The 15042-nt window shown below is 52.3% G+C and overlaps 1 protein-coding gene across 6 annotated transcripts in view; it reads right to left on the bottom strand.

Annotated features, from left to right (window-relative positions):
• Positions 1–993: 993 nt before the first annotated feature.
• KLF8 (KLF transcription factor 8) overlaps positions 994–15042 on the bottom strand; it is a 94930-nt gene continuing 80881 nt past the window's right edge. For all 6 annotated transcript variants that reach the window (XM_059732619.1, XM_059732616.1, XM_059732617.1 and 3 more), the window contains 3 exons: positions 12402–12507; positions 11780–11916; positions 994–7884 (listed from right to left, as the gene is read on the bottom strand). In XM_059732619.1, coding sequence (XP_059588602.1) covers positions 7703–7884; positions 11780–11916; positions 12402–12507 — 425 coding nt within the window. In that variant the 3' untranslated portion in view covers positions 994–7702. The remainder of the gene's footprint in view (positions 7885–11779; positions 11917–12401; positions 12508–15042) is intronic.

Below are 15042 nucleotides of genomic sequence, written 5' to 3'. Positions count from 1 at the left end.
TTGGGCCACTGCTGTCTATGCTCATGCTCCCAGGCTGTGCAGCTGCTGGTGAAACTGCACCAGTAGGATCAACATGAGAGATTGTTTCAAGGTCTTGGTGCTAACCCAGCCAGAAGGCTCCCACACCACTTCAGGACAGAGCTGTGCTGGGATCAGGATAGTGGACAACGGGAGGGGACAAGTCGGCCTCCAGCCATGCCTCTAACTTTGGTGCAGGAAGACATCCTGGCCATAGTGACACCAACAAAGAAACCTCTCCAAGCCCTACAAGCAAGCACATAGTGCGCACAAGACCTAGTGTGACATGGGAAGGAAGACCAACCAGTGCCTCTCAACAGGTGCTGTGGAGAGCTGCCAGTTCTGCATTTGGCTCCAGTAACAGTGCCCATAGCAGCCAGAGCAGAAAACTGGGATGGGCAGATAGGGAGCATAACTCTTCTCCACCATGATGTCTTCTAGGGGGCAAGGAATACCATCTCCACTGAACCACTTCCGGACTCTTCTAGCTGAAGCAGAGGGGTAAGGGAAAGATAATGGTGCTGGGTCAGGTGTGGTGATGGCTAATAACTGGTGCAGAGAGAGGTGAGCACCAGCTGTCCTTGGTCTGAACCTTCTGGAGAGCAAATCCCAGAGGACCTTGCTCAGGCAATGCTCCCAGAGTCAGTACTGGGAGGGAAATGCTCAGCCCTAAGCATTTCACTGAACCTGATGAGGCCATCAGAATCCTGAATTTCAGTTGGACAAAGTACTCCGATGTCCCCTCCAATGCCCTAGGCAGGAGCCTAGACCACTACACCTCACTGCTGTGTCCTGGTGGCATGCCAGAAGCAGACCATGGGGACATTAGCCCATGCTCCCAGGGTGCATGGGCAATGCACGTGTGATCAGTTTACCCTCAAAGTTAGAAGATCCCAGTGCTTGGATTCAAGCAGATCTTGGCAGCTTAAGATGGAGCAGGGCCAGGAAGCCATGAAAAGCACCAATAAAGCTGTGTTCCAAAGTTTAAAATACCATTTTATTAATAAAAAAAAAAGTACAATCAAACTGGGTAAGATCACTCAGTACACGGGGTCGCCACAGATGGCCCAACTTAGCCACGTGCCCTGACCGGGGCTGGTGGAGAGCAATGCCAAACTGACCTGGGCATTTAGTCAAGTGACTGTGAGTGCCTGCTAGGACCAAACAGGATTTGGGGACAAGGAGCAGCATGGGGGGGATTAAAACCTACTGCATAGTGCTGCTTTTCCAACTGGCCACTCTATACAGACACGGCTTGGCTTGGAACCTCTCTGCCATGTTGTTTGAATGATGAGGCCTTGCTTGGTACAACACACCACCAAGTTAACCAGTTCAGGAGAGAAGGAACAACAGCAGGAAGGATGAAGCAAGAGAAAGCAGCTAACGCAAAACCCACAGCCTGCAGGGAAAGAACCACCCTCGAAAGACAGCTGAAATAGCTATGCTGGCAAGACAAGGACAGGCTCCCCACCATGGTATGTGCCACTAACTCTGATTAACACCCTGATGTGTGGAAGGGGAACAGCGAGTCCTGACACACACATAAAGGGAAAAGCAACACCAAGAGAGACTGAGAAGTCAGAAAGCAAAATCTGGGAGTTGACCACGGGCCAACAACTAGGGCAGGCAGGTCCATGGGAGAGAACAGCAACAGGCTAGACTTGGGCATGCATGAGCCACAGGCGTCCACTGGTGCAATCACTCTGCACTGTGAAAGAGGAGCAGACCTATGATGTACAGCCCACGCCAGCACTGCTCACTCAAATCCAGGCCAAAGCTACTTCAGAAAAACTCGGGTGAAACTATAACCATGTATGCTACACTGGCGCAGGGTTTTTGTTCAGTTTATCCCAGGGTAGCTGCTTCCCAAGGCAAAGGAGGCTATTTATTACTGGCTCTCCTGCCACCTCGTGGTGAAATGCTGTCATAGCAGCCTGCTGGATGCTGCTACCTGTGGGATGGGGGCACTGATGTAAATGTGTTATGTTGCCCAGAGCCTTACATAACAGGGGCCACCCAGTCCCACCCCACTGCCTGCAAGAGCAGCTCTAGCAGACTACATTGAGTTGGGCTTGAGGAATCAGGTTTGAAGCTTCTCGGATCAGAGGTTGCCAGGCAGAATCTAAGCTGGTGGGAATGCTCCAGATCCCAGGCAGCTGGCCTGGTGTAGAGCTAGGGAAGTGAGTTACAAAGGGCATCACGCGCTACTTGCACTGAGCATCCATCAGCATAGACCTCACATCACATGCAGCCCAAACAAACCCACCACACTTGCACTTTCTTATAAGTTACTCAATATTAATAAAATAATAATAATACTTTGCACTTCATAGCACCTTTCATCCAAGGATCTCAAAGTATTTTGCAAGCACTGTTGAATGAAGCCTCACAACACTCCTGTGAGGTAGGTTAAGCATTATTATCCCTCATTTGACAGATGGGGAAACTGAGGTACAAAATGAGGGGGAAGTGACTTGCCCAAGGTCACATAGCAAGTCTGTGGAAGAGCTCAGAAAGGGCCCCAGGAGTCCTGAACTTGGGTTCTTTGCTCTGACCACTAGAGTGCTATTTTACCAAGTGAAAGAGTGAAAACAACAACCTGTCCTAAAAAGGATCAAGCCATTCCCTGTCCAAGCCACTGTCATGTTTGGGCTATGACAGACCCTCCTGCCTCAGCTTCCATGGTGGGGATAGAGTTAGATGGCAAGAGGGGGGAAACGCTCAGCATGGAACATTGCGGCTGCATCCGTGATCCTAGTGTAACTCCTGCTAAACAGCAATGCTTTCAACTGATGTTGACACCTTTCACCAGTAGGTTTCAGAGTCAACACCCCACTTAGGTGCATGGAGAAAGTTTGCCCTCCCTACGTGATTCTTTCTGGCTGCGTATCCTGGGGGCAGACAACACTATCAGAGGACCCAGGGCAAAGGAGGTCTACTAATCACCCATTCAACCAAGCACTCAGATAGCGCCACGTCTGATATCCTGAAGATTTAGCAGCATATCTTCCATATCATTCTCCTCTTGGACTACTATTCTCAGTGGACACACAAATTAAGGCCCTCATTGGACTATGATACATCTAGGCCCTAATTTGTCCAATCTTAGGCCCTTACCTGCCTGCCCTTTCTGCATATATGACTCTGTTTGTTTGACACTGCTAGGAAGCATAATCTTGGCTGAAAGTTGTTGGAAGCGAGGGCCAAGGCTTTCAGTGATCTGGGGGCAGGGTCTCAATTTGAGCCACATTCCAGGGGCCTGGATTTGGTGAAAAAAGGAGAACCTGCTCCCAGCACATCCAGCTGCTCTGTCTATAGCCTTCTCAAGCTGAACACCTGAAAGTGGAGAGGCCAAAGGGACCAGTCACCTTGACAAACCTACCTACTACTTCCCGTTATGGGCCAAGAAAATATCCACGTCATCAAACAAAACCATCTCAGCTCCTTTGCCTCACCTCTTCATAAACAGACAAGGACAGACAGACAGGCTGAAAAAGCATGTTTAAACACTAGGAGCAGACTGTCAGCTGGTATAAACCTAGCAGGGACTCAAGGACTCTGATGACTATTTACACTGGCTGAGGACCTAATCTAAGCATCTGCATCAGGAGCTAAGCCCAGCCTGAGGGCCCTATTTTAAACAGGCTTCTGATTATGTCTGTAACCAGGATAGGCATAGCATTAAGCCCCAGTTGTGCTTCTATAGACAAATGGTTAGCAGCTGAAGAGGAGCATGCTGTGTAACCTAGTAAGACTAGGAACAGACTCCAAATTGACGCTTTTTCGAGGTGGTCACCATTTTTTGCATGCCCCCAAAATTCTCTTCCCCACCCCCACCCCCCCCCAAAAAAAAAGCATTTCCAAAAATGGATTGTTCTTGATATTGTTTGTAATCCAGATATACCATTCTCTGTGTTCTTTCACCTTTCTTTTGCCTCTTTTTTCCCCACCCCCAAGTCAACCTAAAATTTAAAGAGAAAAAAAAGCAACCTTTAGAAAATGAAACTGAGGAAAGAGGGAGAGGTACAGTGGAAAATGAGATAATTTAAAACCCTGCCAAAAGAAATAATTTTAAACCCCCTCCCCTGCCCCACACACACACAAAATGCTCCCCCCAGCTCTGTTAATAAATACACTATGAGCTACTAATTCAATTTCTGATCAAGGAATCTGAGGCCATGTGACCCACCCCATTCTTTTCCATATCATCAGAGACTGTCTGGCGCCCACATTTCCTTCCATCTCAACACTGACAATCCAGGTCAGTCTTGCTTCCATTTGTTGCATGTTACATTTGTGGGTTCCCAGAGCTGCACTGCTTGAATTGCAACTGTTCCCAAGGAGATTTTACTGGTTTGGAAAAAAATCAAAATCAAAAAATAAACCCCAAAATTTAGAAGGAATTTAAACCTGTTAATTTAAAATATTTGTACTAGAATTCCATTTGCAACTGCCCTTAGAAATAGCTCTATTGCTCTGTAGTAAAAACTTAATTTCAAAAGAGTAGAACCTGACATTTTGGGGAATAAAGCATGATCAGCATCTCCCTTTTAGAGTGATCATTATGGTGGGAACCCAGACAGCTTTGTCCTCACTACATTGTGACAGCAGCCTTTTGCCTTCCCCAACACAGAAAAATAAACCTCTTTTGTAAAGTAAGATACACACAGAAAATTTGTCTACTTTCAATATTATTCCCATGTAGAAAAATGTCAAATAGGTTTGTACAAATATCACAGCTCAAGATTTTAAAAGTTCATTGTTTAAAAAACAACCCCCCCCCAAAAAAAAACAAAAAAAAAACCAAAGCAAAAAACAACCCACAACACCCTGTGCCCGCCTGATCTGTCCAAGGGGGTTCACAGTTCCACGTGATGTCTGGGCCCTCTTTGCTTTCTTCCTTGTGTTTTGTCAGAGGCACGTGTGTTTTTACACTGATGCTCCAGAAACAGCAGGTTTCAACATTAAAAGAAAATCAAAACTCATTGGTCTTGTGGGCTTTCCCTGACCTAATTGCAGAATTGTAGATTCCAAACACTCCAAAAATCTCAGCTCTCCTCTCTCTCACCAAAAAAAATCATGAGATTACTTGTAAGAAGCTCATGATTTTATTAAGATGACAAATGTTGAGGTGCTCCTTATTTGTTCTGTGGACTTGGGAGGCTTCAGGGAGGCTTGTGTTGTCCATGTCAAGGGCTGGACACAGTGTTTTGTGATGAAAGCTGAGATTGTCCCATAATTACGACTCTGGGAGCTGGGGCTTTAAAGGAAAAAGAAAACACCAAATATGGTTGGCAACTCTAATCTGATGGAGTTGCCTTCAGATTAAAAGGGGTGTGAGGGCAGGTGGGAGAGGGGAAGGAATCCAGGTTAGCCTGTGGCCATGGTTCAGCAGGGGGACCAGCTAGCACTGCTGAGTGGTTTAACTTTTCCATGAAGCTGTCAATTACCTGACGGTTATAACTGGGTAAGGAGGACACCAGCCTCCTTCGAAACTCACCCTAAAGTAGTAAGCCTGGCAAGCAACCTCTGGCTTTGGAGTTAGCAGACCCTTGTGGTCTGTGTCTTGCTTAGGTCCCTGGGTGAAGGGGCAATGTCCGAGGCCTTACGTCACCTTGCCTGCTGGCAGCCAAATGCAGCTGTCTCTTCTGCCGCAGCCCAGGCCCAGGCTGTATGAAGCCAAGGCCTTGGGCAGGAGGCTCTGGGCTCTCCTTGAATGAGAAGTGTTTTGAAGCAAGAGGAAGGGTCCAGTGAAATTCTACTAGCCAGTCACAAGAGCGGATGATCCCCCTCATGGTCATTGGGGGCTTGACAAGGATCCAGGATGCAAAGGGTTCAAAGACCAGGGTTGCATGTCACCAGACTATGAGATAAAGACCATGTCTGCTGTTCAGAGGAGAGAGCCCTCCCACACAACTCAGCCCAGTCCTGGCTGCCTTGGCACTGGGGAATGGGCAGTCACCAAACATCCCAGGGACCACAGGCCCATCTTAGAGCACACGCACTATCAGACCCATGTCTGCTAATGCCGTTCTGCTATGGATGGAACCCAGCCCCCACCATTACCCAATCCAGATCCTCAAGTCTCTTCCCCTCCCAGGCTCTGCCCCTTCCCCTCTCCCCATCTGCTGCCTATGGACTATGGCAGGGCTGCCCAACTAGCATGTAGCCTGTAAGGTGATAACTTAGTGTCATCCCCCCCCACACACACACACACACATTCCCTGACCCCTAGCCCAGGCTCCTGGGCCTGGGGTGGGCAGGGAAGAGAAGAAAGGCATCTTTAAGATACTCCTCCCTCCTTCAGGTCCTCCCTGGGACAGTGCGGTCCTAGGGAGTCCGCAGGGCTATGGGATGATGGAGTGTCCATGTAGCATAGCACAGCATGAGGGATGGGGCACAGCTACACTGCGTGGTGTGCAGCCCTGGGGGTATGCAGCCCCTGGATGCTCAAAAGCTGAATAGCCCTGGGCCAGGATAAGGCAGCCTGTATTTGTCACATCCTGCAGCTACTGAGCTCAGTTCAGCTAAAGGAAGAGAGGCAGGGGTAAAAACAGCTGTGGGAAGCCAGATAGCCTCAGCTCCCCACAGCGTGAAAGGGGGAAAGCAGGTCTACAAAATAAACCAGTCAACCATGCAGATGTGGGCATCTCCAGGCCCTGCCCTACCCCTGCCCAGAGATCATGTCCAAAAAGACCCGATACAGACCCAGAAAGTCCACTGGGGAAGGGGAGCCAGCTCAGCCCTCCATAGGCCAGATGAGCAAGAGAAGGGTCGACTGCAGCACATGTCCAAGCTGCTGTTTAAGTTAAAATGCTTCTACTGTCCTATTCCTTGCCCCGTGATCCAGGCAGAATGCAAAAGCCCCCCACCCCCCACCCCTCAAATAGTCACAGTTCCATGTTCCGCAAAGTTTTCCCTTTGATTTGTTCCACAGGCCCTTTCCTCCCCTCCTCCTCCCCTCTTCCAGAGGCCCCGCAATCCACTTCAGCTCTGTCATTGCCTGCTGGGTCCTTTTCCTGTTGAAGCGTGCCTCTTTGCTGATGCCCAGTGCTAAGCAGATGCTCTCATGCCGGCCGCACACCAGTGGCTCAGAGTCCACAAGCTACTGTACCAGGGAGCAGGAAGGGCAGCAGTGCCAAGATGGAGTCCATCAGCCCACTGATTGAAGACACCCTGCTTCTACCATGAGGCAGAGGCCCCTCTCTTCCCCCCAATGCGTGCACGCAAACACACACACACACACACCCACTGCCCTGCATCAGCCTTGGGCTAAGCAGTTAATCCAGCCAGGCAGCTCATATGAATGGCTGAGGCCCCGCTGGTCTCAGGAGGCACAGGACAAACACAAGACTGAGTGTGCACAGACACCTGCCCACAACTGCAGCTCCTGACCCCAGAGGCAGGGAGGAGGCAGTGTGCAAAACATACAAAGAACTGGGGGAGCGACAGGCCCAGGGTGGGGGAGAGGAGGGAGAGAGAAAGGCAGTCTCTCCAGAGTCTTGCTGAGTCCCTGGTGCATGTGGAAGGAGGAGTCCTGGTCTCTGAGACATGGGCAGCCACAGGTGCCACATTGGCATCCAGCCCACCACCAAGCCGAATCTGCCTGGAGACAACGCCTCCCATGGTGCAGTCTTTCCACTGTGGCTGGTGGGGCTGGAGCGAGTGGAGGGTGGGTGCCTGCTCACATCATGATGTGCCGCCGGCGGTGCAGGGCCAGGTGGTCTGAGCGCGAGAAGCTGCGGTCACAGTCCGAGCAGCGGAAGGGCTTGATACCCGTGTGTTTGCGGAAGTGCCGGGTGAGCTCGTCGGAGCGGGCGAACTTCCAGGTGCAGCCTTCCCAGGTACATTTGTAAGGCTTCTCTCCTGCAAGGGACAAAGGAGGGCTCAATGCTCGGGCACACACCACTATTAGCATTAACTTTATTAATTCTATTATGATAGCAACAACTGGCTGTCATTGAAATCAGGTAGTATTACACTTAGTGGGTGCAATATCCACAGGCTTTAACCAAGACCAGGTATCACTGCTTATTAGGTACATTATGGTTGTACCTACAGCCCCTAACCCTAGACCAGCTATTGCCTTCAGGTGTCCTTAGAGCAAGGGTGTCAAACTCAGCTGTCCTCACAGGTTGAATGAGTCACATAGGGCGAGTCCATAGACTGGATCCCTAGCATGGACCAGCATCATCTGGTCTGCAGAGCCAGAAATTTGGCAGCACTAACGTTTGTTGCTGTGACTCTTTCTGCCACCAAGTTTCCAGTTCCACAGGCCAAATAATACAGCTCTCTGCACTCGGGATCCTACCTGTGGGGCTGGAATTTGGCGATAGAATGAAAGGCAGCAGCATTCACTGCCACAACTTCAGAAACTGTACCAACTACTGCTGCCATCTCTTGTGCAGCTGAAAAATTTCCAACTCCATGGGCCAGATGAAACAGCTCAGCAGGCCGGAACTTTGTCACCCCCGCCCTAGACGCTACTGTAATATACCTAGTAAGAAAAAATGCCTGGCCAGGGTTAAGGGCTGTAGGTACTACACCATGACCTACTATTTCTAATACAGGGTATTATGGTAGCAACAAGATCTGGCATTGACATTTTATGTTCTGGTACAGCCTACAGACCAAGATCAGCATCCCATTGTGCTGGGCTTTTCCGAAGGAAAATGCAGACCCAGCATCTTCCCAGGCTTTGTTAGAGGCCCTTGAGGAGGGACAAAGGATGCTTAGTGTGGTGGCCATGCCAGGCCTCAGCAGAAGGCCTGTTTAACCTTTACCAAAAAGCACCTATCCCCAAAGCATTAATTAGTCATTCAAGTTAAGAGAATGTAACAAAAACACCTCAAAGTGTTTTGAACAGCAGGCAGATGCCATGGAAGCCACGGAAACACCAGCCCACGAGGTGTTCCTCTTGCTCCAGCTCGTCTGGCCAGAGTCTGACCACACAGAAACTGTGGAGATGCAAGGAAGCTCTATAAATCACTAGGTGCCCCGCAGGTACAAGGAGACAGTTACCTTTGCAAAGGGCAGCTGTTGCTGCTGACATGTGTCGGGCAGAAGCAACTGCTAGGCTGGGGGATGCAGGAGTTGTGGGATACTGGAGGGGCTGCTAGGATACTAGGAGGGAGGAATGGTTGCTAGGTTACTGGCGTGGGAAGCGAGGGGGCTAGGTTGCTAGGATGCTCGATGAGAACCCTTAGACTGGCAGGGTGGAGGTGGGAGACACAGGACACTGGAGTTAAAAGTCTGCTGGCCACAGAGGCATCCCAGAACAGCAGATGCTGTTCCTCTGCCCTGGAACGAAGGGAGATATGGGAAGCTGGGGGGGGGGGAGGGAGGAAGATGCCCTTATTTATGGAAATGAAACATTTTCTAGATTATTTTAGGCAGTTGTAGAAACTTATTTCTCCCCTCCAGCTGGGAGGCCAGGAGACAAAAGGAGCTTTCAAGCAGGGAAATATGAAAAGAAACAGTGCCAAGTATGGGCTTCCAAGCTCACTTGGAAGTTCAAAACACATTTTGCAGACAGAATGTTGCATGATTTGAATATATAATAGCAATGAAAAAAAGGGAAAGGGGGAGACTGTGGCTACGTGATCAGCAGGGATCCTGGTTTTCTCTGATTTAAAAAAAAACTAATTTTCAGTTAGAAAAAAGTAACCCCAAATCCACATTTTTCCATGATTTAAATGAAACACCACTATATATATATATATATATATATATATATATATATATATAGACCAAATTCCTAGGGCAGAGCACCTAGGCTGCCAGACTAGAAGGGAGTACAGTTTGAGTTGCAGCACTAGGGTTCTACATCCCCATCACAGCCAGAGAAAAAGGCCTCCCTTGGCCAGTACAGAACTGCTGCGTTTCCTGGCTTCTGCTGATGTAGTTTAGATTCAGTCTCTCCTTGGGGGACCTTAACTGAGCAGTCTGTTGATCCCAGGAGGCCTGCACTCACATTTAGACTTCCTCTGGCGATATGGACTTGATCTGTGACAAGCTTATTAGAAGTCCATGGGGGAGGCTTGTGCTGGCCTGGACTGCCAGAGACCCAAGCTGAATCCCCTGCTACAGACTTCCTTAGGACTTTATTAGGCAAGTCATTTGGTCTCTATAAATGGGGATAATAGCACTGCACTGCCTCATGGAGGTGGGGCAAAGGTAAGGCAAGTCTCTCAGCCAGATGGAAAGGCCCAAGCTCTCCCTCAGCCTGGGTGACAGCTGCCTGGCCAGCTGGCCTGTTATTTTTGAGTTTTGCCTCTCATGTATTTACTGCTTCAGCTACACTTTGTGTGCAGTAATGAGGCCATCTAGTGGTCAGCTAAGTTAATGAAACACTGTTCCCTGCAGCTCAGAGCATCTTTCACCCACACACATTCTGGACCGAAATACATGGGGCCCAATTTGGTCCTCAGTTAACCAGTAAACCCCACTCAGACTATGATCCTCCTGCACAGATAATTGAGGAAGAGGGAATCTACTGCCCCCAACTTGCAGCAATCAGCTGCAAGGGACAGAATGCCCCAAAGGTCAAGATCTGTACAAGGAGAAAGGAGGCTGGAGGGCTGAACACCTCCTATTTAACTATTTCCACCCAGCCAGAGGCAGCTTCTGTATGGAGCCCTGCAGTATGACCTTACCAGGCAGGGCTGGGTGCAGCAGTTGGGGAAGGGGCAACATTACACTAACAGACCTATACATGCTGACAAAACCCTCTTCTACAAAACACAGCAGACTACTGTCTGGGGTGGAGGAGTGGGGAGACAGAAGGCCTGATAAGCAAACCCCTCCTCTGAGCTACCCAGGATGAATGCCCTTCCAGGATTATGTTCCAGCAATGCCCATTACTGTACCAGCTCAGCCCCTAGTACCAGAGCCCCAAGACCCCTGCAAAATAACACAGCTCAACTTGCAATAGATAAGCCAGGTGTTTACACACTACCTGCTCGCTCCTATGCTAGCCCAGCTGCCACCCGGGAAGGACAGACAGCCCCTCTCCTCATCCCTGTGGATCACAAAGGGTTCCTAAGCCCCAGGGATATAACAATTTCCCAGGCTCCCATTCAGGCAAATACCAAGGACTTCCACAGACAATAGAAGGCTGTGTCTGGCTGGGAAAAGCCTGCAACCTAGTGGTTTATGTCAGAACTACACATACAAGCAAAAGGAGCAAGGACTCCACGCCCAAATGCAGAGTCCTGGCATCTTAAAAGCACAGTGAGCAGGACGGTTGTGGGCACCGCTTAACCACTGGGGCCAGAAGCTGTACTTTTTTCTGAAGGTAAATAACTTTCCTCCCTCTCCACCCTGCACATATCTCAAACCAGCAGGGAACTCCCAGATCTGGATCCTCCTGGTTGAATCCATGCTGAGCCCTGAAACTCCTGCACCCAGCCAGCCACACCTGGAGAGAAGAGCTTACAGCCAGGCTTGGGTGGGGTGCACAGTCAAAGGATCTGAAATGCTGGTAAAGTGCCAGATGGTCATTCCTGGTCTTGCAGGAGTATCTGAGAGTCTCAGCTCCTCAGGCTCTAAGGTAGGATGGAGAGAGAGGGTGTCCTAGGTCTGCAGCTGGTCCACTTGTTCAGCAGACAGCAGGGGCTGGGGTGTGACAGCTCCTCCCACCCCTTGCATGGAGATTCCACCCTAATCTATGTAGGAATGGGGTCCAGGACTCCACTGCCTTGGCTGAGCTGGACTGGGCTGGCAGCCATGTGGCAGAGGCTGCCTCCCCACCCTGCCATACCTGTGTGTATCCTCCTGTGTGCTTTGAGGTGGGAGCTTTTCGTGTAGACCTTATTGCAGCCCTCGAAGTCGCACTGGTGAATTCGTCTCTTCTTCAGGTCTGGGGATTCTGCTCGCTGCATCCGGGCCACTGCTGACCTACCAGGGGAATACAGGACTATCACCCTATGCCAGATCCCATTCTTCTCCCAGACAGGCAGACAACCCCTTCCCCGTGGCATATTAGATCTCACTCAGGAAAAACAGAGAATACCTTCTCCAGTTGCCAGGGCTGGCCTGCCCCACCCCAGCCAGAGCCCTGCTCTCTGATGACACCAGCTCAAGCACCCTGGACAGCCAATTAAATATGATGAGAGAGAAAAACCAGACTACCCCCCAACACATAGTGTGACCATGGATTGGCCTGCCTTGGGATAATGAGACCCAAGTGCCGTTACAACTGTACAGTTTGGAAATGGGTTTGGCCACTGCAGGGTCCTGGCACAGTGGTGACCAGCTCCATAGGCAGCTTTGGTACTCCAACCCCTTTGCAGGACTCCTGTCCCAATCTACCGCTGCCACCTACGCCATCCACCCAGGGGCAAGCCTGCCTCAGCCACAGTGAAAAAACTGCTGCTACTCACTCTCGCTGTAGGTCCTGGAAGGGAGCTGAGCTACTCTCCTCTGCGCCGCTGTCTTCACTGTCACTGTTCATTTCCATGGGGTACATAGAACTGGGGTCAATTTTCACTGGGGGAGGAAACAGAAAGCCCTTGAAAACAGGGCAGGCAGAAAGAGCAGTGTCCCGAGGGAGCACAGCCACAACATAGCATCCTTCCCCGGTCCAGCACCCACAGGGCCCCTTCCCTCCCCAAGGTGTACAGTTGCCAGAACCCCCACCCCCCTACCTCTGGACACTCCCTTCCCACACCAGTCCCAGTGCACCCTCCCCCTGCCAACTCCCCCATCCTTGGGCACTCTCTCCCCATTCACCCCTCAGACCACACAGCTCTAACATGACCCAGGGCTTCAGGGGGAGGGTCAAGGGATGCCACAAGGCAGTATCTGGCTGCAGAACCAGATGTGGCCCAGACTCCTAAGCAGGTTCCTGCTGCCATTATGGGCATGATGGGCAGGGAGCCACATCACAGCCCCATGGCCCATCACTCCCCTAATAGCTGCCAGTAACATGGACAAAACAGGAGCTGGAAACCTGCCTTCTCCAGCCCTTTGGCCAGTGACATGGGTGGAAGCCATGTTGCTGCTGGGGGTGGTTAAAGGGTGCAACTGTCCTGTCCTGATCCCTCCTCCCCCCATGCTGACAGGGCAGGGGCCATGAGGCCACCCTCCAACCTGGGCCCTATTCTTCTGCCTACCAGCACTGCAGCAGCCCATCCAAGGTCAGAAGAGCTGGCTGCTCTGCCCGGTGGGAGTGGGCTCCAGCAGCTCAGAGCCCATGGAAGCCAGGGTGCAGGTCTGCGGAGCTTGGGTGCTGGCATGGTCATGCCCAAGGGAGAGACGGAACAGCATGGGCCCAGAACACGGCTCAGAGCTGTAGGTAGGCTGGAGGACCACTGGCCACCCCCCACGGGGACCTGATCATGACCTAAGCACAATGCCTGGTTCAGCTCATCAGCTGGCAGAGCAGATGGCGCTCAGGAGATCTGGCAGCCTGGCCAGGGCTGGGCCCCAGAACTCAGACCCAGACACAAGCCGCACCCACATGGCTCAGGCCAAGGATCTGACCCCACCCTCATCCTTCCCCCACCCCAGCCTGTGGCCGATGGTGCTGCCAGGTCAGGGAGGCTCCTCCCTCCTCCTCCCCTGCAGCAGAGCCCTGGTTCATCTCAGCTGTGCACCCTCCCCTATCAGGACGCCCCCCTCCTCCCTCCAGCCCCGACTTCCACATGTGACCCCAGCCAGCAGGGAACCAGCCAGGGCCTCTGGCAGGAAGCGCCTGGGAGTTCTCGGCTCGCAGGATGGGAGGCAGGAAGCCTGCGGCGGGTGGGGCGGGGGGAGCCGGTCTAACTGGAACCAGAGCAGCCTTGGAGCCGGAGGGGGGACTGGCAGGGGAGGTCAGGACCCCACCCCGCTGGGGGGGGGGGCGGCAGCCTGCCAGCTCCCCCCACCCGTTCCCAGCGGGATGGAGGGCAGACAGCCAGCCTCCTCCCCTCCTGACGCACAGCCACTCGACCGACCGCAGAGCCAGCCTGGCTCCCCAGCACTCAGGCCCCAGCCCCTCCCATCACATAGCCACCAGGGCAGGGAGCCTCCGCCCTGGCATGCAGCTCCAGGCAGTGTGAGAGACAGACCAGTCTGGAGCTGGCGCCCGAGCTCAGACACCCTGACAACAGGCGCAGCATGGGGGCCAGAAGGGGATGGGTGGTGCGGGGTGGATCACGGGGGCTCGTGAACCCACAGGCCTCTGCCTCAGCCCTGCACCCAGCCACACTGACCAGACCCCCTCCACAAAAGGGCAGGTCTTTAGGAGGGGATGCAAGTTGGGGGGCACAGAGCTGTGCCTCACTGCTCCAGGATCTGAGCCCTCTCTCCTGCATCCCACTGAGAACCACCCCCCACCCCTCTGAGCCCCAAGTGCCCACCTCAGTGCAACCCCTCCCCATGAAAGGAATCCAGCCCCTCTCTCTCCAACACCCTGCTTCTGGACACCTGGGTTCACAGGGGCCAACTGGAAACCTGGGGCATCCCAGTCAGGCTGCCCCAGGTTCCCAGTCAGAGGCTCTGTCCGCAGGCTAAGCTGCAAGCCTGACTGTGCTCTTGGGGAGCACGCCCAGCCCTCCCTCCCTGTCACACTCCCCAGACAGGCATTGAGCCCCACCCCTGCCCTTCCTGGCAGCAGCTTCTCTCAACAGCTGCCACAGGAGAGCAGCGAGGAAAGCAGGTCCTTCCCAGCCCAGTCCCATGCCCCCAGGCCCCTACTTATGCCAGCTCGGAGTCCGCAGCTGAGAACCCCTTTCAGCAGCTTGGGCTGCAGCTTTGCGGGGGTAGATTCCTGTGCACACACAGGAAGGGGGTTTGGACTGCAGAATGGGGGAGGGGGACAGGGAGCAGAGCTGGGAAGAGGGCAGGAGGGCAAGGAATGACAGGGTCAAAGAAGCAGGAAACCTCTAATGTGAAAGCTTGGAACAGACCAAGGAAATTGCAGGGGCCTTGGAAACAGAGTAGGTGACCCCTCAGCACCTGAGCTCATGGTTCAGCCTGCTGCAAGCAGCATCCAAGGCAGAGTTCTCCCAGCCTGGCCCCGCACAGGCATGCAAGGCACTA

This window comes from Alligator mississippiensis, chromosome 8, assembly GCF_030867095.1.
Source record: "Alligator mississippiensis isolate rAllMis1 chromosome 8, rAllMis1, whole genome shotgun sequence".
NCBI lineage: Eukaryota > Metazoa > Chordata > Crocodylia > Alligatoridae > Alligator > Alligator mississippiensis.
The sequence above is the reverse complement of the archived record's forward strand: the minus strand, read 5'-3'. Positions and strand labels throughout refer to the sequence as shown.